The sequence below is a fragment of the Scleropages formosus genome, chromosome 3, assembly GCF_900964775.1.
Source record: "Scleropages formosus chromosome 3, fSclFor1.1, whole genome shotgun sequence".
NCBI lineage: Eukaryota > Metazoa > Chordata > Actinopteri > Osteoglossiformes > Osteoglossidae > Scleropages > Scleropages formosus.
In genome coordinates, this window is record NC_041808.1 from 22,997,522 (window position 1) to 23,024,632 (window position 27,111).

General features: G+C 43.9%; 2 protein-coding genes across 4 annotated transcripts; both read right to left on the minus strand.

Annotated features, from left to right (window-relative positions):
• Positions 1-449: 449 nt before the first annotated feature.
• Positions 450-18,790, minus strand: ylpm1 (YLP motif containing 1). 3 transcript variants are annotated; one of them, XM_018756231.2, is made up of 22 exons: positions 18,682-18,756; positions 17,898-18,566; positions 16,550-16,768; positions 15,520-15,717; positions 14,792-15,408; positions 12,356-14,575; positions 11,957-12,080; positions 11,049-11,223; positions 10,886-10,975; positions 10,521-10,692; positions 10,174-10,355; positions 9,000-9,154; positions 8,822-8,884; positions 8,574-8,693; positions 8,311-8,487; positions 7,991-8,074; positions 7,713-7,796; positions 7,518-7,604; positions 3,790-3,841; positions 1,358-1,485; positions 992-1,171; positions 450-717 (listed from the first exon to the last, which is right to left on the minus strand). In XM_018756231.2, the coding sequence occupies exons 2-21, from the start codon at positions 18,462-18,464 to the stop codon at positions 1,025-1,027; spliced, it is 5,661 nt and encodes a 1,886-aa protein (XP_018611747.2). In that variant the 5' UTR covers positions 18,465-18,566; positions 18,682-18,756; the 3' UTR covers positions 450-717; positions 992-1,024. The 3 variants fall into 3 exon arrangements, with proteins under 3 accessions (XP_018611747.2, XP_018611748.2, XP_018611750.2); XM_018756232.2 differs by lacking the exon at positions 16,550-16,768 and having other exon boundaries at positions 17,898-18,790; XM_018756234.2 differs by lacking the exons at positions 450-717; positions 992-1,171; positions 3,790-3,841 and having other exon boundaries at positions 1,375-1,485; positions 17,898-18,783.
• Positions 18,791-19,837: 1,047 nt separating this feature from the next.
• On the minus strand, positions 19,838-24,933 carry LOC108936710 (uncharacterized). The gene is made up of 6 exons (XM_029250162.1): positions 24,862-24,933; positions 23,408-23,713; positions 22,947-23,228; positions 21,672-21,710; positions 20,841-20,942; positions 19,838-19,926 (listed from the first exon to the last, which is right to left on the minus strand). The coding sequence occupies exons 1-6, from the start codon at positions 24,920-24,922 to the stop codon at positions 19,838-19,840; spliced, it is 879 nt and encodes a 292-aa protein (XP_029105995.1). The 5' UTR covers positions 24,923-24,933.
• Positions 24,934-27,111: the final 2,178 nt, after the last annotated feature.

The window sequence follows — 27,111 nt, forward strand, 5'->3', positions numbered from 1 at the left end:
TAACATTCAAGTTTGATCTCTAGATAATTTCCATTCCGTTAGATTGACAGTCATTCCTAACTAAAATTTAATATTTTACTGTTTACATATAAATGTTCATTAAAATTTTAAAGCAGATTCTGCAGCAGGATTAACCTTCATTTGTTATAACTATGGCAGTTATGTTCTCAAAAATACAGTTCCTAAAAAGTTTAGCCAAGAAATGCTTTTCAAAATAAAGCTTTTTTTGATGCTTTAATACCTGAAGTGGAGAAAGTGAATTTCCCCAGAAAACATTAAATCCTTCTTTAGCTTAAAGACTGAGACAAAATATCTTGTGCAAATTAAATTACTAAAACAAATTCTAATTTCAGTTTAGAAGTTCGTGCAAAAAATGTTACAGAAAGTGTAGAACACCAAAGAGACAAACATACAGCCCATACTCTCCCCCATATGAGATACTCCAGAACTTATTTCAATACATTTATTTTTGTTAAAATAAGTGACAGTGCTAACAGGTTTACATACAATATACAGCGTATAAAATGAGAAACACAACTAACAACTAAAGGATCTGCTGATCTGGAATTTACAACAAAAGCACAAAACGGAAAAAATAAAACTTAAATAATAAATCAGGAAAATTCTACTATGAACATTGAGGAACCCTTTCATTTCTGAACTACAGTTCTAGCCCCAGAATCTGTAGAGACAAGGTCTGCATTTTCAGCAAGGAACCTGCAAAAAAAGTAAAAAGGCATGTTAAGAAAGCAGGTTTGAAAACATTTTACAAAGGGCTTTCAGAACACCCTACCTAACTGGTTTTCAGAAATCTAAATTTCATTTTTAACAGCTATTTTTAGGTAGGTGAACATGTGACTTGGTATTAAGGTGCAATTTTATAAACATGAATACATTTTAAAACATTTGCAAAATACATATATTAATTCAGTGTTAAATGACTGTTGCTTGATAAATGCCAGTTTGTGCATTTAAAACACTGGTAACTCACCATTACAATGCGAGGGACTTAAAAACACTCTTCTCAAAAATACTTAGTGCGGTTGAGCGCTCTTTGAGCAAGCTGTCCACTCTCATCGGTGATTTTCTCCCAGTCCGTTTGTCCCACTACAAAGCCGATTGCACGTTTTCGATCGGCATCTTTTTTCTCTTCCAGATCGGCCCACCGCACCTAAAGCACAACGGGGGAGAGGCTTGGGTGGGTTGTGTAGGGAATCAAAGCCCGTTAAACAGTCGGTCTTGTGGACATCCTGGTCGTTTACTGTGGACACACGTACACCAGCGTGGCAGAAGTCAGGAGTGATGTTAAATCTGCCAATAAAATAAAGCCAATGGGGCATGAGGCAGAATTTATTACCCTTTTTTTGCCAGGCTCAGACAAGCGCGTAGCGTAGTCGTCAGGAAGCTGCAAGAAGTCCTCCATGCCCGACAGACTGGCCCCATCCCGCTTCCTCTTGCCGCCGCTCACCAGTCCATCAAGCTTGTCTAGAAAGAAAGAGCACCGTTTTGGTCAAGATCAGGCCCAACAAACTACCCTTTGCCATGTGCCCAAGTCATGGCAAATTCAGCAGCACTGAACACAACTCAAGTCTATATTGGTAAACAAAAACAAAGTCCTTACTTACTCTTGACAAGGATCCTCCTTTACGACTTAAGATATGTGAGTGGCATTTTGGGGTATGAGCATCACAAAGGCTGAGATACACTCAAACAGCGAGAGAGCAAGAGCCACATGGAAAAAGGTAGAGACTCTTCAAGGACGAGACCTTGGACTAAAATGTGTCTCCACTGAAGATCCGCCAATTCCAAAATGCAACTGAAAATGCATCTAAAGCGGCGCATGTAGCGCAGTTCAAGTGCTGACTGCCGAGCTCCACAATGGTTTGAAAGAGGAACACACACACACAACTGAGAAACGACTCATGTTTGTTGACTGAAATTTTATTGTGATATTGTCCATCCGCAGTATCTAAAAAAGCACACACCCCCCTCCCCCCGAAACAATTTCTGGAATCAAGAGTCCAACATGCTGGTAGGTTTTGACGTTGAAGACTACATTTGAGGCAAAAAGAATGCCAATTATGATTGTGCTCTTCAAGATCAAAACCTAACTTCTTCCTAAGAGCAGGACAAGCCCAATCTTATCACATGGCAGCTGCTGGCTACATGCGTCAACACTACACATCACTTTTGTGACGCACTTCTGTACTGTCAGGCATTTAAATTAATTAAAACTTGTAGAACATTTTATCAGACATGTTGCTCCAAAGAGACATACAACTCAAAGTAAACAAACGCACATCGACAATGGAAGCGCTTTATAAATAAACACACAATTAAAACACTTTGACGTCGGCATTTTACTCCATTCCACTCATTTTACGTTAATCATGTAGCTTCCTACAGAAGTGAGATAAAAGTAAAAAATACACAATCATGGCTATAACATTATCACTTTAGCAAACCCGTATATACGTGATTTTATAAATATAAAAATCAGAAATATACCTATAAAATATATATATTTGAGGTTTTTCCTCACACAAAAAAAAAGCAATACAATGACCTAAAATAATGAATTCATTTAAAACATACACTAGCCACTTGCGATATGAATGTTCCAGCTACAAATTTTTGGAAATACATTTTCCATACTATTATCGGACTGAATTTTTCTTATCCTTTTTAATAAAAATAAAAATGTTTAATGAGTCATACTTCATGAATAATGCTTTATTAAATCCTGCCAGGAAACTTTTCTCAAATTTCTCTGTTGCACAGCGAAAGGGAAGCGCACTAGCTGCTTTGGCATTAACACTTAGGAGTGTGGGACCACCTTCATCCATCTTACTTCTACACTGTTTATGGCTTGTGTCTGGCATTCCTCGGTGTCAAAGATCAATAACAAGATGAACATGATACATGTTTATGAGAACAGAAGACTCAACCACTGCCATCGAAATTTGTGAAGACAATGTTTTTTGTTCTCAAAATTTATAAACTGAAGAGAGACTTTTATGAACCTAACCAGTAAATAACCATTTCATTGTGTAAACAGTAACGAAAACTGAAAGTGACCAAAAGGATTAATGTTTATGGAATTAACTGGCCAAATGTTAAGCTTTATTAGCAGACTGTGGAAATGCAAGATTGTCAGTAATTTTAAATTGATTTTGTTGTCTTAATAAAAATTAAATGTCAATTTCTAGATTCATTATGGTTTATCTACAGTTTTAACAGAATGCGTTGAATGAAAGCTGAGTTACGAATTTGTATTATTAAACTTTTACTGATACTAAAAGTGACTTTGGATTGATGAAGAAGTTACAAAGGGACTTCCAGCACAACTGTATGTATAGTGAGGGAGTAGTGTACATGAAAAATGATGCAATATGCATCGTTTACATGTGAAACAGGAATTAATACTTCCAGTTATAAAGGTTACATGTGCTTGAAGTTATACTGCATGTTACATTATATTTTCTGGAAATTTCATCTATGTTGCTCTGATCTATACTAAAGTTGTTCCGTCATACCTTGACTGAAAAGACTGAAAAGTTCCTCTTAAACAATCACGTTACCTTAATTAAAAGTAACAGTAGCCTGCTTTAAAAGACTTTACTGAATACACGATTGCCTCGGACCTGAGCTGTAAGGTGTCCGAGTAGTACAAAACATTTCATTTTAAATATGGCAAGTGTTCAAAGTAATCACGTCATGTAAACAGTGGCAAAGAACAAGACAAAGTAAACATACAAAAAGACAAAAAAAGGAACAAGCAATACCTACCCAGTTTGGCCTCAGAAGTATCCATCTCCCATTTGCTTTTTGGAATGTAAGCCTATATTATACATAGAGAGAGACTCCAACAGTTAGACCTCAGCACAGTGGGGCACCAGGGGAGCGAGGGCAGCACAACAAAGCTTGAAAACAGGTAAGTTAATGGACAATTTCAGCACAAGGTGGCAAGAGAAACACCAGCATGCAGTCGGATCATGGCACCTTACATGACTTGCAACCCGCCCTGGTGGCAAATTCACCCGCGGATCTGTTTGCACTGGACTTTTCCCCATCTAAAGGGCTTCTTAGTCAAAGCTATGTCTCCACGGCTTGCAGCATGAAGACAACACCGGAAGGAAACTACAACTCGCTAAATCTAAATGCACCGTTGTGAGCAAGAGGTTGAGCTAGTCAAGAACACTTTAAATTTAAAATGCTTACATTAACACACAACTGTATCTTTATAGCTTTCAGAATGTATACAATAATGACACTTATTTTCCTGTCATCATGAAACTACAGACGTTAAGGACTGAAGAGAGTCCAATTATAAATACTTGTTAAAATTTATAGACTCAGCCCTCATATAGCAGGGTTCCCACACATACAGGTTCTGGAAATATACACCTATTTTTTACACAGTTGACCTATTATTCAGTACAACACCATTCCTTCCCAGCTATGCTGTCATTTTTCTTGCACAACAGGTATTTTATTCACTGCCTACTATGTGCTTCCCTCTGCAAAGCACATGGACACCGTGCTTCTTCTGTAACAAAACTACTGTACACACTACCTTGTAAAGTGACTCTTAATGCTGAGTCATTTACAATTATTTACTTTACATTTATTCATCCAAGCAACATTTTTCCTCCAAATCTACTTAGTGGGTTAAAACGGTTACAGTGATTTACCCATTTATGCATCTGAGCAAGTTTTAGCAGGTAAATTCAAGTTAGGTACCCTCCTCAAGGGTATAGCAAAGATTGTGACTTGAGTCTAGAAGCATCTGTCCTAACTGTTATGCCACCTGCTGCCATATTAATACAGCTGGGTAATTTTTTTGCTGTTATCAATTCAGGTTAAGTACCTTAATGAAGGGTACTAACATTGGAGGTTTCAGACTTTAGGCACAGTGTCTGTGTGCTCTGCACAGTGAAAGACACAGGTAGCAATCTTACAGCAAGCCAAACTATCAGTATGTCTGTCTAAGAGGTACCCTGTCTCACATCCTGTGCTTCCAGGATAAGACTCCAGACCACTTATTTTGGTATTTTAATTAAAGAAAACACTTTTCATCCAGGAACTATTTTTTTCCCCTCCAGAAGGAATAATGGTAACTGAACATGCTCACAATGGGAATTCAACGACTGAGCCGTTTCATGAAATTAATTAACCCCATTATGTGAGAAATAAGATGTTTTCCGAGCTACCTAAATTTCAGTTAGTGTTCTTGTGAATTACAGAATATATAGCCACCCAACTAAACCTGTGACAAGCTACAAAAAGCTTTGAAAATAGTTTTGTACAAATGCACACTGTAGTATTATTGAATACAAACAATGTTTTGTGTTTTGAATTTTTTTGTAAGTATATCAAAGATTGATGTTAATTTAGATTTAAAATTTCCAACTGAACCTGAGTATCATGTGCTTTTAATAAAAAATCCCAGTCTGCAATGCCAAGTTTAAAAAGGGAGGAGTCAGGAGCTATGCAGAAGGAAGAAAAGGTTTCGCGCTCATGGAGAGCGGAAGAAGGAATCCACGGCAGTGCGGAGCTGTTGCCCACTGAAAGCACATAGTGCTGACTGCAGAAATGGCAAAACCAGTTTACATGAAAAGTGCTGTTAAACAACCCACAAATAACCACAAATTTATCATGAACTCAGAAATGTGTCATCTCTTGAAAACATCAAATATGCATGTTTTTTTCAAAATGTACCCATATATTTACAGAATAAAATTTTGCTGAAACAGATTCAAATTACACACAGTATCATGTTGAAACTTTACAAGTGCATCAAATAATTCAAATACTACTACTACTACTACTACTATTTTAATACTTTGTCTGGCATGCTTACTAAGCAATCTATGGGTTTATTTGGTGCATGTTTAAAAAGCATGATCGTGCGTAAACTTCCATTAAAATCACGAAGACATGCAAGTCAGTTCAAGTACGAATACAGTTAAAACATGTCTGAAGTCAGCATTACAGAATGGACTAAAACTGATTACTGAGTTACGCTGTCACAGGAGTACAGTTTAGTACAATTAATTCATCACTACGTTAATGTTGTGAAAAGTTGGAAATTAATGGGAAAACACTATTGTCTAAATCTTTTTCTATTGCTTTGTTCCTGTAGGTTCTGTCTATCTCAAGGTTTAATTCTGTTAATTCATAATGAGTCTAGCAGTGCAGAATAAAACAGCTGAGTGTGAAAAACATATATATTAAAAAAAACAAATGGTTTAGGAATCAGTTATATATGTTGTAAGGTATATTAAAATGTAAAGAGCAGCAACAAATGTGTATCAACTCATAATACATTAGGGTGGTAATCTTAAAAGTTTTTTTCCAGTTAAAACAAACTAGTGCAATTTGATTTCACTGGAAAAAGAACTTCATGCACTGATACATGGTAAACAGTTATGCAGTACAAAAGTAGACTCCCTGTGCTAATATCTTAAAATCCAGGTCACATTTTGACACATATAGTATAAAGAAGGGGTCTAGTGCATTACCATACTTATTTTGTGAATGTAGTGTTTAAAGATGACATGAAACACCAGAAAGAGGATTCATAGTGTATCCGCTACCTTGAAGGTCGGTCCTTTAACTTGCACTGTCAAATAATGTTTACATCCATCCAATGTAGCACAACATTTAGACTTATTTAAATGATGACAGCGATGCTATTCAGATACTGGACAAGTATCACTACAGACAACAAGTACACAAAGTGTCAGCAAATCAGAAAATGACAAAGGTGGAGATCTGCAGCAAACCCAAAATACTGAGTGGACCAGGTCATGCAGTGGTTAAGTTCTTTAGATTCAGAGGTCACAGGTTACAATCTCATCTCCTACAATAGTATTCCTGAGCATGGTACTTACCCTGAACTGGCACAGTAAAAACTATACAGTTGTATGAATGGGTAAGTTAGTATAAGTGGTATAAGACTAAGTTGCTTTAGCAAAGTGTCAGCTCAATACGTAAAACAGAAGCAGGCCTCTGAATGGATTCATTTACCAAAATAGTATTTTCACCACCACTTTGACAGAATTCATATTTTGTATATCACACTTCTTTAATTACTGAGTCCTCACAGATTTTAGCAAGATGGCTGCAAGCGAGGCATTTTTTATAGAAATTTTTTTTAAATTATAACTTCAGTTAGCCTTTCCTCTGAAGCATATTTCCAAAATAGTTTCATGTCATCTTCATGATACAATAAGAATTATTGTAATACTCTTCAGGAATTTTACTTTCCTGTAGTAACAATGACACAACTAAGATCAAAGTTTTTGGCACCACAACAAACTTTATAAATTTTCTGACCAAATTTTTTTGAGAACAATTCATCAACAAACAGACATAACGATGCAAATACTGCCATTTATTAAAAAATGGAAAAAACCTTGAAACTAAATTTCTGAACTAAGAACTTTAAGTATCTGACACACTGGGGAGATGTATGAAAATGGAAAGACATGCAGAGCAAGATTCAGTCCTACCAGATCTCCTTCCTCCTCCTCAGCAGCAGCTCCTGGGGGCTCCTCCTTGGCCTCTTCCTCAGATGGGTTGAAATCCTCCATCTCAACCTGCATGACATAAGGACGGGTTCGCGACATGTTACCACTGCAAGAAGTCTCATTTTTCAGACTGTCAGTGTAAGGATCTGGCCTGAAGGCTGCCTTCAAAGCCCGCACCTCTTCTATAGCAGCATCCTGCAGCAGGGACCTGACGTCGAGGCGCACCATGTGGCGGGGAGACGCCTCCCAGTTACTCGCCATCTGTGAAAGGCACCAGAACAGCACATCACAATTCTGATCATCATCTAAACCAGCTCCAAATTCTAAAAGTTTCTCATTCAAAATCTTCTCCATTGTCTAAAAAAACTAATAAAAGAATAAGAACTGCTATACAGTCTGTCTTAAACCCACTGCTGCAAATATTTATCATTTTTCAACTATGATCTGATACAGACCTTGGTGATATCCTTCAGCTTCCACCCATGGATGTTCCTTTTTGCACAGGTCTGATTGTCTGCAGTAATTTCAGCCAAATATACCTGAATGTGAAATATTTTATATTATGAGCCATCTAATCGTAGGCTCAATTTCAAAATGCAAAATGAAATACATCATAAAGGTTAACAGTTTGGCAAGGTGAGAATATTGAACGTTCACATCAAAAATGGGGACTGTCACTGTATTTTCTGGATGTATTTCAGAAAAAGCTAATAAATAATGCAATGTAAATTCACTGATACTTTGATCATTCAAACTCAAACCATTTATAACTTACTTCGAAGCCTTTGGTCTTCGCAGCACTCCAGAACTGATCAAAGTATTTCACACGGTCATTAATTGCGTCAATGATGATGAAGGGGAAAAATCCATCATCCAAGGTCTTCCGAAAGGTCTTCAACATGCTGTTGCGATATGTCTCCTCCATCTCTGGTTCATATTCATATTCCATAACCTGATGGACAGTAAAACTCCAATTTGTGCAGTCCATGGCTCATGGTAACATCTGCATTTAGACTTTTGAAAATGTTTGGCACAAACCTTCTTTTTGACGCGTTTTCCTGTGTCAGGGTCCTTCTCCGTTTTTTCTACCTCAGTCATGAAATAGTCGTCCAACCCAAGAACACGAGGGGGCGCCCCACCACACTCTACCTCCTTGTCCTTTAAATACAAACATTAATTGCAGATATGCCATAATTTGGATGTTGTTGCGCGAAGCGATCAGTTTTCTAGTCCAGAGACATAAAACCATGAAGAGGAAGGAGTGGGTAACAGAGCAGGCCACTTACTCGAATCAGTTTAGCAACATGGGTTTTGCCGCTTCCTGGTAAGCCCCTCATTATAATGACAATCTAAAAAGACATTGAAGAGCAAACAAACGTTTTTAAGGAAAACTGTTCACAGTATACTGTGAAACATCTGGGGGGGGAAGGAACAATGAAGATTTGGGCCCACGTCAATACAGACCCTTTCTGGCCGGCTCTCGCGGCCAGGAGGCTTCAGAAGGTCATCCACATTCTTTGTTTCAGGTTTCTTCTCGACCCGTGGTGCTACAGGGGGTGGAGGCGGCAACGGAGGGGGAGGAACAGGAAGCCGCTCTTCAGGGTAGCTCCTCCTGTCATCTGGAAGAGAAGAGAGAACATTATGAGGCAGTGTCAAAGAATACATCACGCAACACTGAGCACAGAGACTACTACTGGTCACACCAAAGCAGTCAAAGGCACACGGGAGAAGCATTTTCTTCAGAATTAACTGAAAATGCAGCATCGGGGTCATCCTATTCCTCCAGTGATGGGGTTTATAGTGCTGATGGGAAAGAAAACTAGTAGCACAAATGTTTATGTGATAGAATGAACATCTACAACAAAGGGCTTAAGTGTGGTCTTCACAGGCTGTTTTACATAACCAAAATATTGACTTCCATCTCCCAGTATCCAAACCTACTTTGTTCTTCTAAAAGCCATTAATGTTGGGAGAACAAAGGAGATGCTCTCATTATTTCTACATGGAAAAATATCAATCCAGTCAGAGACCGACAAAAGAGCACTCAAAAAATATCCAAAACATGTGCGATTGAGACAGTTGTTATAAACATACCACTAACGAAGTGACATGACAACTTCCACTGTTACATGAAAATAGACACTAATTTTTAACATCATCAGGTGTTAAAGAATGCATGGCTGTAGTGGACAGTGACAGAAGTATCTTAGTGGAAAACAGACACAGTGGAACAAATATTTGACCAATAGCCTCAGTGAGAACTTGGCCCATGACGAAACGTCGGAAAACAAGCGTGAAAACAGGTATCATCACAGCTGTTTCTCTCGCTGTGCTCAATGCGCATTGTCACTTCCACATGTACAAACTCATTTCCGGTATCTTCAGCCCATCCACCCTGGGACTAGTTACTGACCTGAGTCAGCAGCTCTTGGAGTTCGTATGACTGAAGAACCTAAGGACTAAGATAAGGACCCCGTTTGAAGGACCACATAAGTAAATGTTTGTATAAGGGTGTACTAGAGTGCCTGCAATCAGGAACACAGACTCAGATGTCTTGCTGTTGTATTTACAAGTAGCTCATTAAGCCTCGAAGTGTAGAAGAGTGTGTGACAATACAGAAGAGCAGAACAGTTCATACTGCTATATCCTGGGGGACCGTGCTCAAATCCTGGTCGCTCCGGTGGGCGTTCATAGACCGGTCGGTCATATGGATGCCTTGCGTAATGCTCCTCCCGGTCTCGGCTGCTGCGGCCCTCTCGACCATCCCTCAGATCTCTCTCCCTAAAGCTGCCAGGTCTAGGTGGGGGCCCTGGAGGCAGCCTGCGCTCACAGAGTACAAACATGTCAAAGAGCCATAATCTCCTACACAAGATCACAAAAAACAGGGCTTCAATCAACATTAAATGCTAGCTTGGACGACACCAAAACAAGGTGATAAAGCCTCCCACACCTGCCATCCTAATGAAGAATAAAGAAGAGCAGCACCTGTCGTCTCTCGGGTAGCGCTCTCGTTCGTAGCGCTCTCGCTCATAGTCCAACGGTGGCTTGTCCCAATACGGATCGCGTTCTCGGACATACTCCCGTCGCTCCAGGTATGGATCTGGCCGTCGCTCGTAGTAAGGATCTCGCTCATAAGCGTCTCGGGGGCCAAGGGGTTCTGATTACAGTCAAATTTAAAAAAAAAAAAAAAAAAAAAAAAAAAAAAACTTATGAAGGCAAAGAATGTCCATCTGTGGCAGTTTACACTTGAAACCTTCACCTTTCTCCAATTCTTCTGAGAGAAAACTCAAAAAGCTACAAGAGAAGTGTAACAAAAGAGAGAGGGAACTCAGAGATGCAACCGCACTAACCTTTTTCATACGGCCTGTCAGACGGCACCGGGTCCGGTCTCAGTATGATCCTCTCTCCATATGAGATGCGCTCCACCGTGGAACCGGCGTCTGAAAGCCATTGTACAGGACTTAGCAATCTCACATGTTAAGAACATTGCAAAAAGCAATCCAGTGCGCTCACCATGACCATGTCCATAGTCCACTGTCCTAGGGATGACAGCAGGTTTGGAGGGTACTGGTGCTGATGTCTGCGTTAACAGAAATCCTGTATCAGAGGATGAGGCTGGAGGTCCAGTATCCCAAGATGCCACTGGGCCTGCAGGGGTCTGTCTGGTATCAGGCATAAGGCTGGTAGTCTGACAAAGAATTTAAAAGAATAGTCAAATTTCTACAACCAGTTAAGAAACAGGGTACTCATTATTTTATCTGAAAAACAAAATAAAGTGTGTGTGTGTGAGGTGTAGCTTTATACAGTACATCTCAACTTTTCTTGTTTGCTATTTCTAATAACACATTCATTCCTCACATAATGGGGTCCCATTTGCTCCATTCTGTTCATCCAAATTCCCATTGTGAGCGGGGGTAAAATTACCATTACTTCCCACATAAATCTGAATCTGTTCCTGCACAAAGAAGTCATCTAATTTTGATTAAAATACCAGAAAAACAAATTTAATTGTGACAATGACTACAATGAATACAGCATTACCAGCAAATGTTTGATCCCCATTTACTGTAACTCCCCTGATCAAGGTACACGCTTTGAATTATTCCAGTAAAAACGACCATGCCGTACAAACAATTTATCTTGCACTCTACGAAGTATTCAGAGAGTGAGGACATCAGTAAATGCACTGAACTTTTCAATTAGTAACTACTACAATTTTGACATCTGTAAGGATTTGATGCAGACAACCATTATGAAAAATCAAATTGGCACAAAACCAGGTCCACAGTTATACCACTGCATAGCAGACAAAAGCTCATATGGTTAAAATACAAGAATCACATCATGAATAAGCAAATCACAAGAGAGTGGAATATTTCATAAAACATATGGAAAATGCAAAAGGTTAATAAATAGTTTACCTGCAGGGCACTCCTCACTACAGGTGGGATCTCCAGACCCATGAGGCCATCCGCAATCTCAGTCTGCCCCTCTGCATTCTCCGGCTTAAACTCAGCCAATGCATTCTTGTTCTCCTGAAGCTCCCTGCACAAAATTTGCTAAATCAGTAAAATACCTTCCCATAGACGCTTCTGTTGAATATAAAGTTTAAACAATTCAAAAGCACAATGGAAGTATGAAAATGGAATTTCTACTTTAGATTTTTTCCACTTCATCCCATGAACACTTATTACAAAGCCTTAAAAATCATGTATTCAAAACATTATTTTACAACTATTAGATATTTTAAACAAAACATCCAGTGACAGTTGTACATGTTCCGTCTGGTCTAGAATTGCAAGAACGCTCCTTAATACTACCTAATCATCTTGAGTTCCTGGGCAGCTTTCAGGATGATTTCATGCTGCCTCTGGGAAAGTGCCAGAATGCCCTTCCCAGGCTCTGGTGGTGTCTGTGCCACCGATGCCTCTGTCACACCACTGCTGGCTGCAGGGAGGGCAGTAGGTGCAAGCAGCTCAGCTCGGGGTTCGGAAGCAGCCTCAAAATGGGGCTGCGGCTCCTCTACTTCTGGAGGGAATGGCCTTTCAGGCGGGGGCCGTTCCCATTCTGGTGCCACCTGGGGCGGGGCAGCAGTGTATGGTGGTCCATCACGCCGGTACGCAGGCTCCCCTGGGTACTCTCGCACCCTCAAGTCTCCCCTGTCTCCTGTCTCCCCCTCGCAGGGGTATGGGCGCTCATGTTCTTCGGCCCACTGGCCCTTATGGAAGCGCTCGGGCGGCCCCCGTGAGCCGTATGGAGGGTATGCTGGGTAATCGCGACCCTGGTGTTCTACATTCCATTGGCCAGTCGGACGGTAGCGGTCTTCCTCGGACTCGTAATCACGCGGCTGGTAGTCCTGCGACGGGCCATAGTCCTCATGCTCCGGGCCAAACTCATCCCTATAGCCCTGGTCATATCGCCGGTCTCCTGGTGTTTCGTGATGAGGGGGCGGGGCTCTACGCAGATCCCTGTCCATGGGATCATGGCCTGGGGGTGGCCACCTCGAGTCTCTCTCTGCTATCTCACGAGAGTGCAGGGGCCGTCTCATCTCCCGCTCATGAGGCCCACGTGGCCACCCTGCCTCTCTGTCCACTGCATCGGGGTGGAATGGAGGGGGACCCCTGTGGTCCCTTTCCAAAAACTCACGAGGTGGGGGAGGCGGTCGCCTTACATCCCTTTCCAGCATATCATGGTGCAGCAGTGGACCCCGTGGATCGTGGTCACGGTGGAGAGGAGGGCCCATGGTGTCTCTGTCCATGACATCTCGGTGGGGAGGCACCCCTCGCGGATCCATGCCCTCGTGAGGTGGAGGGGGTCGTCTCGGGCCACGGTGGAGGAAACCGTGTGGAGGAGGAGGGCGCCGGTGCTCCTCGGGGGGAAACGAAGGGCAGTGCCGCAGTGGGGGCCTCCTGTCCCCCCAGTAGGGTTCTCCTTCTTCATAGTACTCAGGTTCACGCTCGTCCCAGTGCCTCCCTCTGGGGGGCCCTTCCAGGGGATCTCTTCGCAGGGGAGGCCCACGTCGGCCAGGGTCTTCATAGAACTCATCCCGATAGTGCTCCTCGTCCTCACCTGGCCATAACTCCTCCTCTTGTGAAGGTAAGTGGCCATCCCCACTCCCTTCTGTGACCCGCCACTCGTGGGCCTCCTTGTCCCCCCGGTAGCCATGGTGCATCAGCTCAGGATCCTCCATCCGCTGACTGTTGCTGGGAACAAAGCCATGGGGAGGTCCTGGTGGCTGGCCTCTGCCCCAACCCCGCCCTCTACCAGGTCCTGGCAAGAGGCCCCTCCCCCTTCCACGCACTACAGCTGGAGGCATCATGTCATTGTTCATTGAGGGGAACCCAGGAGGTCTGGACATGTCGGCTTTGGGCGGAGCTGGCCCAGGAATCTTTGGCTTCTGAAGCAGTCCAGTGCCAATGCTGTTTTTAACAGGAGCTTGGACTTCACTCACAGAATCCCTGGGTTCAGGGGCAGGGGTCTGTTGTGAGGAAACTGGGGCTGCTTCAGATATAGGGGCTTTAGCAGAATCCAGTGCTGGACTCTCCTTCTTGTCAGTGTCCTCAACAGGCTGGTCTGGTTTTTTCTGAGGTTCTACTTTTACTGTAGTCTGAGGAATAGGGTCACTTTGGACAAAAAAGCCATCAGCCGTGTCCAAAATGTCATCTGACATTAGTTCCTGGGAAGCCAAGTTCCCGGGTTCCTGTGAACCATCTGGTCCAGGAGTGGACGGCTTGACATGGTTGGCACGAGTCTGCGAGTCTGACGGAGCGTCACCTTGAGCCTTCTGTGCTTTTACATCCGTGGCAGGACTGGGTGTAGACTGAGCTTCGTGTACTTGGGCCTGATGAGGTCCAGGGGGTCGTTCAAACCTTGATGGGGGACACTGTCTTGGTGGAGGCTCAAATCTTCCTGGTGGCCCAAAGCGTACCGGCTGGTTTCCCCTTGGTGGCCCAAACCTTGGATGTGGCTCAAACCGTGAGGGGGCGCTGAACCTCTGCTGCTCAAACCTTGTGACAGTACTTCCTCGAAGTCCTTCAAACCTGTAACAGCAGCATACGTGTTCAATAGTTCTATTTATTTTCACATAAAAAAATTCACAGGATCCACTCCCTCAATGCAGAACTGACAAAAATATCTGATGAACTGTTATGACAAAGAGCAACAAAAGCAGAGAAAATTGGAAAGGGGCTAATACTTGTTCACAACACCGCTTCACACAGGCAGCATACACCATATTATTTAATATACAACAGTACCTTGGTCCTCTTGGCCCTTCAAAATGGGAGTGCGGCCCAGGTGGCCGGGAACCCCGCAGCAGTGGTCCAGCTGGAACAGATGAAGTTGGAGCTGAAGCTGGAGAAGCAAATTTTCCGGGTGGCAGGGAAGCCATTGGGGAAGGTTCAACAGGTGCTGGGGATGATACACGCAGTACAGAAGATAGGCCTTGTGTTGGCGGCGGAGGTGGTGGGCCAAGGGGCACTGGGGGCTGAGGGCTCTGTGCCGCTGGGCCGGAGGAAGGAACCGGCTCCATTTTTGAAGGCGTTAGGGCAGGAGCCGTTGCTTGGTCCTGCGCGGGCTGTTGATACTGCCCATAGGGTGTGACGCCCATCACACCCCCAAAGGGAGCACCACTGTACTGGACCTGCATGGCACGCAGAGTGGTCACTCTTTCCTGCAGATGAGCAGATGTGGATTTCATCTGCTCCTGCCACTGCTTCCACTGGCTCTCATAGTCCTGCAGCTGATCCTTGTGAGGGTAAGCCTGGAATTGCTCCTGCCACAGCTTGAACTGGCGCTCCCACTCCTGGTAGACTGGGCCAAACTGCTGCTGCTGTAGCTCATAGTGTCGCAGCTGCATCTCCACAGGCATCGTCTGCAGCGAGGGAGAGGAAACCAGAGCATTACAGTGCATCTTCTTGCTTTTCCAACATTTCCGTAGGAAGGTCAAGAAACAATGAATCATAAGCAATGGGGTAAAAGATACCTGCAAGTGTGTGGGCTGCTGAACAAATTGCTGGTACTGCTGAAGAATCTGCTGGAGCTGCGCATGCTGCTGCATTAGGGCCTGGTACTGGAGACCAGCTCTCTGCTGCTGGGCCTGCTGCCACTGTGCCGCTGCCGCTTGCAGCTGCTGCAGACGGGCCGCCTCCACCGGATCTCCAGAGGAAGAGATGATGGATGACTGTGCACGACAGAGCACCAAAACAAGAAATCAGAGGGCACCCAATGCATGGAAGGCCTTTCCCCTCCAACAAAGCTCAGTACTGTACCTGTTCCTCAGGTAATGACATTCATTTGACCTGTGAAATCACCCTATTAAGCTGCTTCCCACTGTAGGGAGGTCTCATTACCCCTATTTTCATAGTGAGAAAAACTGATTCCTGAACAAAAAATGACACTCAAAATCAATTAAGTTGTATCAATACACAAATTACAAAAATAAGATATTTCTGAATGGCCATTACAACACCAATATACTTCATAATATTTCTAACAACAATTATTTCTATCTAGCTTTTCAGCTGTTTTATTTCCATTAAATCATTCACTGTCAAACTGCTTGTGCAATGCAAGGTCACAGTCATCCAGCCCCATCCCAGAAGCACAGGCCACGTGGCACCACAGTACTGCAAGGAACAGTGTTAATTTTTACCTTTTCAATATTTTTCCTCTGCCTTTTGCAGCCTTTCAAATTGCATTCTGCATTTTGCTTTCTCATTTTCTAAGAGATGTTTTGATTATTTGGCTTGTGGGTGTTAATGATGCAAGGGACTAACGTTCACAAAATCACTACCTTCCACCTTTTATTTTAATATTTTGATTAATTTTATAGAACAAGTTGTCTCCAGAAAAAGCTTTTTTCCCCCCTTCACAAATAGACTTCGCCCAATGGTGATTTCACGGAACAAATTAACCCTGTTTTCGAAGGAACAGATGCATTTTCAAAACTTATTAATGTTGAATAACGACATAGGAAAGCATCTTCACGTCCAGTTAGGGCTGCCTTCTCTAACCTTTGAATCCTCTGGGGGTGGAGGAGGCGGGGGTTGCTCAGTGGGGGGTGGAGGAGGTGGTGCGTTTCGGGGAGGTTCCACTGGAGGCGGAGGGGCACCTGAGCTGTCATTCTTGGGTGCCTGCTGGCTTGCCCCTTGATTCTGATTCAGTGCTGTCTTCTGAGTTTTCAGCCTCTGCAGGTTCTGAAGGTGCTGTCTATACCAATACTGCTGCTGCTCCTAGTAACCCACAGCATGAAAAAATCAGGTTTCCTTTCGCTACTCATATCAACCAATCTATATGACATTACATAACTGAGGTAGCAGCAGATAAAAATTGATATCTCTCTCTGTAAGTTATCCGAAACAAAAATACCAAACTTTTACTCTACAGAATTAGTTTCTGTTCATGTTGTTTTAGGGTGTTCCGACAAATCTTTTTTAAAATATTTCTTATAATTGAACTTTTTCTGAATTGAATTATTTCTGTCTTGAAGGGGGGTGCAGTGGCGCAGCGGGTTGAGCTGGGTCCTGCTCTCCGGTGGGTCTGGGGTTCGAGTCCTGCTTGGGTTTCCTTGCGATGGACTGGCATCCCGTCCTGGGTGTGTCCCCTCCCCCTCCGGCCTTTCGCCCTGTGTTGCCGGGTTAGGCTCCGGTTTGCTGCGACCCCACTTGGGACAAGTGGTTTCAGCCAACGTTTGTGTGTGTCTATTTTTGTCTTCTGTAACAACCCTGTCATATGTGGGCACTGTAGCCTCATGCAGTTTCCCTTAGGAAGTTATCATGCACCTAGATGTCCAGACAGACAACATTCAGTAAAAGACTGAAATTTACCGTGTACAATAAGATCAGGTGCGAAATTTCCTGTGCGCCTTGAATCTCTTGTATTTTAAGTGAATGGATTATTAGTTAAAGGTCTTTGTGTTTTGTTTTTTTTTTTGTATTATGTTGTATTTGGTGTTTTTACCTAATTGAGTGTGTGAATGGAAAGCTGTACGTAATTCAGCGCACTAATTAGTCCCCCCCACAATACAAGGTGCTCCCGGCCTCGGAGACGCATTAATGACTTCACGCGGGACAACAGACGGCTCTCATTGGTTGAGACCGTCAGTCACTGCGACCGGAAGCAGGACTCGCTTCTCCCATGTTGCCTTGCGCTGCGCGTAAATCATTTCTCTGCAATTAAGCGAATTTACTGTGTTCTGTCACGTTACTTTTTAAGTGCTTTCATGAGCAGCTTAACAGTACAAGTGGTTTTGGCGAAAGCGTCCGTTTAGTGAATTAGTGTAAGGAAACGGGCTTATGAATTAGATGCGCGCACACACACACTCTCACTCACCCTCTCTCTCTCTCTCTCACACACACTCACCTGCAGCGTCATCGTGGAGAAATCGGGCTTCTCTCCCGCCGCCGAACCACTAGAGCCACCAGAACCACCTTTCGCGCCGCCCTCCTGCTTTTCGCCGGGCCGTGGTAGCGCCGCACTGGAGCCACTCTTGTGCCCCGGAGGCTGGGCGGGCTCAGGCGGCGGCGGCGGCGGCGGTGGCGGCGGGTGCTGCTGCTGCACGTCGCGGTGCCCAGGGGGCGGCGCGGATCTCGGGGGCTGCTGCTGCTGCTGGTCCTGGACCTGGTAGCCGGCCGGAGGACCCCCCGGGCCGCCGTGCCACGAGCTGCCGTACGGAGCGCTGTTGTGGTGCAGCACCGACTGCAGCTGCTTCTGGTGCAGCTGCTGAAGCTGTTGCATCTGCTGAAGGTGCTGCTCTCGCAGGCTGGAAAAGTTGGAAGGGGGCGCCGAAGGCGGAGGGCCGTAGCCCCCGAACACCCCTCCGGGCGGCGGCGGGCCGCGCAGCGGCGGAGGAGGTCTCATGCCGAAGCTGTGAGGTGGCGGCGGAGGGTGATGATGCCCCCCGCCATAGTTTCCCCAGGAGGGGTACATGATGATGTTGGCCAGCGAAGCGCAGGCCTCTCTCTGCCGCGCTCACACACAGACGCCGGCCCACGTTCCTGCGCAGCGAGCCCGCCTACTGGCAGAGCTCATCTAAAGGCCCATACAAGAATACATACATATGAACAATTTCATCGTTTCACGTCGAACAGCGATAGCACGTAACGTTATTTATTCGCAACGAAACAATCCTCCCCGTGTCTCTTACCCAGCCAGCTATCGCTTCAGGAACAAAGCGTGCGTTCAACGTCACTGCGTTCAGACGGAAGCGACGCAGAGCGTCCTACGTCACACGTGCACGCGCACACCGAGGGCTCTAGCGGCGATGTCGAGCTTGATCGAGTTGTTTTGTCATTAAACTTCTGTGAAGTGTAACGTGTCGCTTGAAGTGGAGAAACAAGAATTTCAGGTGCAACTCTGGTCGTGCCTTTTTAAAAGCCATATTAGTCAGGGGCAATGAGATGTGATTTACTGCCAGGAGTAAATTCTGTGTATTGCAGCAACATTCATTCTTTACATTAGGCCATGAATTGTTGATGATGTAATCATGATGTGTCTTTTAATTGTTCTGAATAACTGTGTGTCTTCTGAGTCTATCGCCATCACTTGAAGACATGTTTTAGAGAGCAGTGTCCAGCGCACGTGAAGTTACCAGACACTAGTTTCACACTGGAGCAAAGAGCTCCGCCAGCCCTTGTTTGTTATGTGTCGCTCTTCCAGCCCATCAGCAACTATTGTCATTTTTCGTCTAATTAAGTTTGAGGAAGTTTTTAGAAAACACCAAGTACACAACTCCACATAAAAAAACATTGCACAATTAAAACATAATATTAAAACCATTCCCATAACAAAGGGCAACAGGATCAATAAAATGATCTTCCACAAGTTCAGAGGACAAAAGAAGCACTGCTGTTCCCATCGCCCTCCAGATCATCAACCATCTCACAATAATAACAGAGAAAATAGGTTTTATATACATATATGTATTTGCAACAATCACCCTGCACAAAACATCAAAAACATAACAGTTCAAAATATAGAAGTACATTTTTCATCCAACAATAATGAAAATACACAATGTACCACAACTGACAACTATTTTCATGTTACCGAGGTCTCGTGGGGTATCTGAGAGCCAGGGGACACTGATCACTGTGTGAAATCGGATACTGTATGTGGCTGTGCTCTGGGTACTGCTCTGATGACGACGTACTCTGTCCTGATCCTGGAAGTGTCTCCCGTTTGCTCCATTTTCGACAGTACGGTGTGGCCCACCTCCAAGTAAATCACAGCATCTGCACTCTTTTCCTACAGACACAAAAACTACTGTAAGAAAAAGATAATTTCATATGTGATAATGTTACTCATATTACTGCTCCTTTACTCACACCGACTGTTTCGTATTCATAGCTGGGAGGAGTGGTTGTTTTCCCGGATTCACGCTGCTCAGAGGCTGGAATATGTTCAGGTGACAGACAAAAAAAAATATGTGCTAAGTTATGTAATAAATAAAATGATTATTTTCATACAAACCCAAATGATTTATAACACTGTTGAGCAGCATCTATTAAGCAACATCTTACGACTCCTAAAATGATAAATCTGAGTAATATATACACTGAATAATGATTTAAAACAGCTTGGCCCACAGAATAACACACTTAAAACAACTGTGAAGAAATGGTATAGAGGAGCTCGAGAACATAATGATAAGTGTGAAGAAAATACATCTCAGGGAGGCTTCACAGAAGTCTTTTAAATGCCTGCTTATGAAATGAGACTACATTTAGGAGTTTTCACGATATTTTTTCCACTCAAAGTATACGCCCATGCATCAGTGAGGTGAGTGATTTGCATTTACATTACTTTCATTTAGCATCTTAATTTAGTTCTGTATGTCTTATGAAACAGGAACTGTTGCATGAAAACAGCAGCACTGCCGACACGATTCACCGATTTCCTTTAATGCAAGGCTAAACATGACCTGTTGCACATCACACACACAGAGGCTCAAACTGCTTCTCCTGAGTGGAGTCGGAGCCTAATCCGGCAACGCAGGGCATGAGGATGGAGGGAGAGGGGTCATACCCAGGAGGGGACACCAGTCCATCACAAGACACCCCAAGCAGGACTCGAACCCCAGACCCAACAGAGAGCAGGCACAGGCCTAACCCGCTGTGCCACCACACCCCCCTCCTGTTATATATTTATATTTCAAATAAGACAACAACCTGAATTTGTTCTAATGGGGAAAAAAAGGTATAAGGTAACTGATGTTAAATTATAGATGGTATTTTAAGAAGAGATGCAGCAGCTGTCGAGTGACAGCTAATACTGTGAGCCAGTGAAGAGTGAGACGGGGCTCACCTGTTCTTCGGCATCGCATCGCCACAACAACGAGAGCGACAAGCACAGCAGCAAGCACAGCCACTCCGGATACTACACCAGTTACTACACCAGTTACTATACCTGGAGGAGAGGGAAAGGCAGCGAGGACAACTGCTGAGAGACATTTATACAGTGTTTGGCTGCCACAGTGTAGCCATGTAAATATAGTCCACATGTAGTCCACAGACAGAGCACTCGGTGTACAGAGAGAATCATAACTATAATAACTATTATAATAGCTACAGTGATTTGAGACACACTGGACTGCAGGTGATATCGAAGCCTGAGCCCTGCACAATTTCCTATGAGCCTCCAGGGTGGAGAGTTTCAGGGACGTAGGTACGGCGTGCGTGAAGTGGCTCTGCTACCACATCACCATGGGCAGGGGAGCGCAGATGTAACACACGTACTTAACACAGCTGGGGAGGGGGGACATATCGATTTCAAAGCTGTGTTCATAATGTTTGGGATGTAGTGTGAAAAAATAGAAAATTTGCTGACTGCAGCAGATTTTTTTCAGGCAGCTGGTAGCATAGTGGTTAGAGCTTCTGCCTTTGGAGCTAAAGGTCACAGGTTTGAATGCCACCTCCAGCTGTAAAACCCTTGAGAAAGATATTTACTCCAACTTGTTCAGCTGTATCAATAGGCAAATGATTGTAAGTCGCTTTAGAGAAAAGCATCACATAAAGGTGCTGGTGTTTTACTCTCCAGAAACCAGAGTCATTAGAATTTGCGTGACACAGAGATGAGACGGGCAACACCCAGTTTTCCCGAAAGTGACCGGAGGATGCACCGCTGACAGAGAAGTACCTGTGGTTTCCTCGTCATGGCAACCGCTGCCCTCGTCATCTGTCGGTCCAAAGAAGAAGGAAGTGTCACTAAACACGGGTGTCTCAGGGAAAAGAGCAAAACTGTGACTGAGGCAACCATGTTTTGAGGTTAATATGAACAAATCACGACTTTTCATGGTGTTTGGAGATTTATTATGCATGATGTAAACTATCCTGTACACATGAAAAGAAGCGGTATCAGTGGTGAGCGTGTCCACCACATACAGTGTTAGTTGGCTCATTTGAAGCATGTTAAAAGAGTATAGCTTACACTGCTTGCATAGACAATAAACTTTATTAATCACTCTCTACCAGAGTGTATGGAAGGTCAAGAGTGGTTTTCACACTTTCTAGCCATTTCATACACAGCTTTGATTAATACCAGATGAAAGTCTGAGAACTCATAATTTCTAAATAATGAATTTATTCTAAGATATGAATTTATGCATGATTAATTAGTGCATATTAATGGAGCATATAAAAAAAGGTTCTTTGGATATGATGCGAAAGCATTCCTCGTTCCCATTTCACTTCTCTGAAGCCCTCTCGGTCTTCGGAAAGCTAATTTTGGCGTTCCTCCTCCTTTCACCTGTTTTAAAAGCCTCTTCCATCCAATTTTGATCAAGTTCGTCATTTGTCTGACTGATCTGGAAATGGTTTGTTAGTCGATCTTTGTATCCTTTCCTTTCTTCATGTTACAACAAGCCTCCAAATCCACGGGACAAAAAACAACTCACGGATTCAGTATGGAAAGACAGCTCTTTGTGCACTTCATTCAAATGTTTATTTTGTCTACACAACATAAGAAAAAACAGTATGTCTGTTTGGAGAAAAAAAACTGCGATTGTTGTCTGTGTCTTCAATCTTTGTAGACAACACAGGTACAACCAGCCCTAGAGCTCCCTTACCGCAACATATTATTGTACTTTGAATATTCTACTCATGTCATCACATGTATTCATTTAGCTGATGCTTTTCTCTAAAGTGACTTATAATGTTAAGGTTACAATTATTTACCTATTTATACAGCTGGGTAATTTTACCGGAGCAATTCAAGGTAAGTACCTTGCTCAAGGGTACTACAGCCAGAGGTGAGGCTTGAACCTGTGGGTCCAGAGGCAGCAGCTCTAACCGCTACACTACCAGCTGTCATAAACTGACAATAACCTGGAAATAAACATCTCTTGAGCTACATCTTTCAAAACGTGTTGCTTTCTTGCACCGTTTCTGCCAAGAGGAGCCCAAATGATCTTACCAGGGTAGCTGCGTGACGTCTTCACTTCGGACCCATCGACCAGCTGACATGTCCGTTCCCCGTTGCTGTCTGCCCGCTTCTGCTTGACTGACAGGGTGATGTTACAGGAGGATTTCTGTTCCTCGTACCTCAAGTCGTTCTGTATCTCGGTCCCTGTGCCGTCCACCCACCTCAGACTCATTGTGTTGTGCCCGCTACAGGACGCAGGGCCACCACAGGGCAGCAGGACGCACTGCAGCGCCGAAAGGGTCTTGTCGGCGCTCGGCCGTGCCACCCGGGACACTGAGACAGTCACAAAACATCACCGTTAACACAGCAGCTCCGGCGCAGTTCTAGTCATTCATCATGCTTCGTGAATTTCTCATACTTCGCTCAACATGGCCGTGTAGTAAACTGTCATAACGATCACCTTCGTGAGGCTGCGAAAGCATTTCAAGCAGACATCACCGAGGGAAACGTACCGGACAAAACACAAAGGAGAACCCGGGTATCAGCTCCACGCCGCTCTCCGTTGACAAACTTCCGACAGGTGTACTTTCCTCGGTCTTCCACGCTCACATTAGCAATGCGCAGAGAACAGGCGCTGTCCACACTCAGTCTCTCTTTTCTCAGTTTCATCGTCCCATCTTCAAACACGGTACGAGTTGTCCGAAAATCCTCGGAATACAGCCAAGTAGTTGAGGAGCAGTTCGCATGAGGGACTTGGGTACACGGCAGCGTAACGCCGCTGCCGACGCTGGAGTATACCGTTTTGTCCGCAACAGCGCCTGCGAGAGAGAAAACAGCCGAATGCAGCAAACCGAGCACATTCAGCTCGAAAGAGGCCTAGAGACACGAGCGTTTCGTTATTGAGATCAGTAGAAAAACAGGTGAAAAGTGGGCGTCGGTCACAGAGGCAGGTAAAACAGCTGGAAGCGGGTCCTGTTTGCTCTCTGCTTGCCACACACACATATATATGTGTGCAGTTCAGCACTTGGCTCACCAAACCCCTCACTGGAGGGTGAACAATCTGGAAATGCGCCCAGAAACGCAACGACCTGTTGTACTTTAAGGGAAAAATGTTAATAATGTTTTCATATAAACACTTTATTGCTTATGTTATACTCTTTACATTACAGTCCTTCTACAGCTGACGGCCCAGCACAATACTTTCCTTTAATTTCAATGGCATTGCTGTGCTGTTTCAAATATGTATTTAATCATTATAGCCAATATTGGAATTAACATGAGAGTTTTTGTCATGTTCTTTATTAATCACACCACTCACAGTACAAGGCAATCATTGCACCCCCCAGCGCTCCCCCAGTTCACTCTAAGCCCCTCCACTCCACACAATGGTTAGGAGGTTGCCCCTCGAACCTCCCAGAATCCCCCTGTGGAAAACTGCATAGAAGCCACATAACAGCCAATCAAAACGGAACACAAAACTATGTACATAAATAGACACTAACTATTTACATTAATCTACTGTACATCAGCCCCTCCCTCTAGTGCTGTTACAAAATATTGTGTAAATAGCAGTTTTTCATACACTGTTACATCGTATAATGTATCTGAGTTTTGAAAGTTTTTACAGTGAGCAAAGTTAAGAAGCGCACAGCAGCCACTGCTCTAGGATCTTCGCCCCGTTACAGTAAACGTAGAGTGAGACGAGTGCGGACACCGCAAGAGGAGAAGTTGCGGTTTCAGAGAGCGTGTTCCAAGAATCGTACATCAACTGTACGGCAGGAGAAGAATTGGTGCAAAGGAGCTGTATGGGAAAAGAACGAGAGCACTGAATATTTTTTTTTAAAAAAAGTCTCATTCGAGTTTGGCGAGGACCCGCATTCATTTAAGACACATATGTAAAGGTGGTTAGGAAAAGCGCATCACCCTGCACATTTGTCATTTAACTCACAGTGTTTCTTCCTCTCACCTGTGACAGAATAAAGAACAGCGAGCAGAAGTCCCACAGCTCTCAATGTCACCGCACTCATTTCGTGCGCAGCTCTTCTCTTCTCTTCTCTTCTCTTCTCTTCTCTTCTCTTCTGTCTGTGCAATTCGCAGCCCTTTATTGGGCCCTCCTGCTGGGACCTGGATTGGCTAATATAATTAGTTTCTACTTGAAAAAGGGAACAAGAAAACATGCTGAAACACTGTTTCAGAAAAAAAAAAAAAACAACCCCAAAAGATTAGATGACAAATTAAACGCAGGCCCCCAATAGCACAATAAAAAAATTTAAGAAGGGTCTTAAAACTCACCTCTTCCACACTCACTTCTCCCATGATCTCTTATGTTCATGTTAATGTGTAAATGCTTATGCTCTATAACTTTGAGATCATGACAGCTGAATAACAGATAGACTTTCGTGTACGTACTTGTGATGTAAATGTTTGTTTGAAAAAAACCATGTTCAGGAATTGTCGATTAGTTGGATCACCTTTATGCAGCTACTCGTGCGATGAACATTGGCGCATATGGTGGTAAGAAACTAACTGTACTTAAGAATCACACGTCTGCGTCGATATTTCTCTTTCTCCTAATGTAATGCACACTTTGTATTTTCTATGAGATGTACGTTGCTTTGGAGAAAAGGGTCTGCTAAATGAATTTATGTAAGTATAATACAGTTGTTAGCGTAGTGATTAGAGCTGTTGCCTTTAGACCCACAGGTTTGATTCCCATCTGCAGTGTCCTTGATCAATGTACTAACCCTTAAATTGCTCCCGTAAAAAAAAAAAAAATAGTAATTGTTTGCTGTTGTAAGTCCCTTTGGAGAAAAGTGTCAGTTAACTCAATAAGTGTAAAAAAACTGTCAACTTGTATCTACAATGTTTGTGCTGCTAAAGGTGTCCATATAGGGGACAGAAGATGGACACAAGGGCAGCAGACAAGGTTCTGACCTGCTTATTCTGAACTCTGTCTCTAGGTGACTGCACTCCGCAGGACAGGGGGCAAATTTGGAAGCCGGAGCTGAGCCGCCCTTCCTGTTGCCCGACCGTGGCTGTTGTTTCAGGGGAACTGAGAGTTTCGCCAAGAGGACGTCTCACGATTCGTCTAGAGCAAAACTGATCGTTCTGTTTTTGTGGAGATGTAAAAGAGTAGCGAGCGGCATGGTGGTGCAGTGGGTAGCGCTACTGCCTCGCAGCACCTGGGCTGCTTGGGTTCAGGTTCAAATGGCACTCGGTCCGTGTTGGTTTCTTCCAGGTGCTCTTGTTTCCTCCCACAGTCCAAAGACAAGTTTCAGGTGTACTAGTATGCTCCATTGTGTGTGTGTGAGAGCGATAACCCTGTGATGGACTGTCTTGTGCCCTGTCCTAGCCTAGTGCACAGCAACTCCGTGACAGGCTCCGGACCGCTGCGACCCAGACAAGGAGGAGCGGCTAAGGAAAGGGAGTGAAAGCAACGTAAATCAGCAGTATTCTCACGACGCGTGACTCTTGCTGAGCTCGAGCTGCCGTGCAAAGCTACTCCGATATGTTTCCAACACTACGAGTGTTTTTTAGACCAGTCCTGGCCGCTCATCCTTGAGGTGCCGCAATAAAACTTCTGCCGAAGCTCACACCTCGTTGCCCTTCCATCACAACGAAGTTTACGTGTCATACAGTAATTAAAGAAATATTGCGCAAGGCTGCTGCTCAACCCATTCTCTGGAAAATGAGGAAGATGAACGTAATGGTGTGTGGTATTATCTGCGAAGAGAGGATATGGCCTAATCCCTCCAAAGAGCTTCTGCCAGAGCTGCAGACATGAGCGTAAATAATAACGGAGAAAGGGGACCTGCAGACTCAAAAGCTCTTCCTACCAGGAACATACTGTATGAATCATAATATACTATGTGAGCCATTTGGCTGAGTATAAGAGCTTAACTAGGCCAATAAAGATAGTAAGAGGAAATAAGAAGCTCCATCAAACATCTCAGGTCCTTTTTCAGCATCAAGAGACACAACCAAGGCGATAAAATTCAAATTATGTTTAAAGCGCAATTCATATTTCCATATTTAAGTTCATCTCACAACCAAGAAGCTTCACATGAGCATGAGCCCAGGTGAGTTTAAGCTTGAAAGGATATAACACAGCATCTTCAGCAAGAGTAAATAGAAATGTCGCTCATGAGCTCGGTGGCACAATTGTAAAATGTGTCAATGTTAGCGAAAAGGCGATCGGACCCGCACGTGTTTTCGG

What these genes read in the sequence shown, in the direction of transcription:
- ylpm1 (XM_018756231.2), bottom strand. Translation starts at nt 18,464, where the DNA reads ATGTACCCCTCCTGGGGAAACTATGGCGGGGGGCATCATCACCCTCCG. An exon ending in GAAGGGCCAAGAGGACCAAG is followed by an intron (nt 14,576 to 14,791) that starts GTACTGTTGTAT and finishes CTGCTGTTACAG; the next exon opens with GTTTGAAGGACTTCGAGGAA. An exon ending in AGGAGGAGGAAGGAGATCTG is followed by an intron (nt 3,842 to 7,517) that starts GTAGGACTGAAT and finishes TGTATAATATAG; the next exon opens with GCTTACATTCCAAAAAGCAA.
- LOC108936710 (XM_029250162.1), bottom strand. Translation starts at nt 24,922, where the DNA reads ATGAGTGCGGTGACATTGAGAGCTGTGGGACTTCTGCTCGCTGTTCTT. An exon ending in GACGTCACGCAGCTACCCTG is followed by an intron (nt 21,711 to 22,946) that starts GTAAGATCATTT and finishes TTGGACCGACAG; the next exon opens with ATGACGAGGGCAGCGGTTGC. An exon ending in GATGCGATGCCGAAGAACAG is followed by an intron (nt 19,927 to 20,840) that starts GTGAGCCCCGTC and finishes AACATATTCCAG; the next exon opens with CCTCTGAGCAGCGTGAATCC.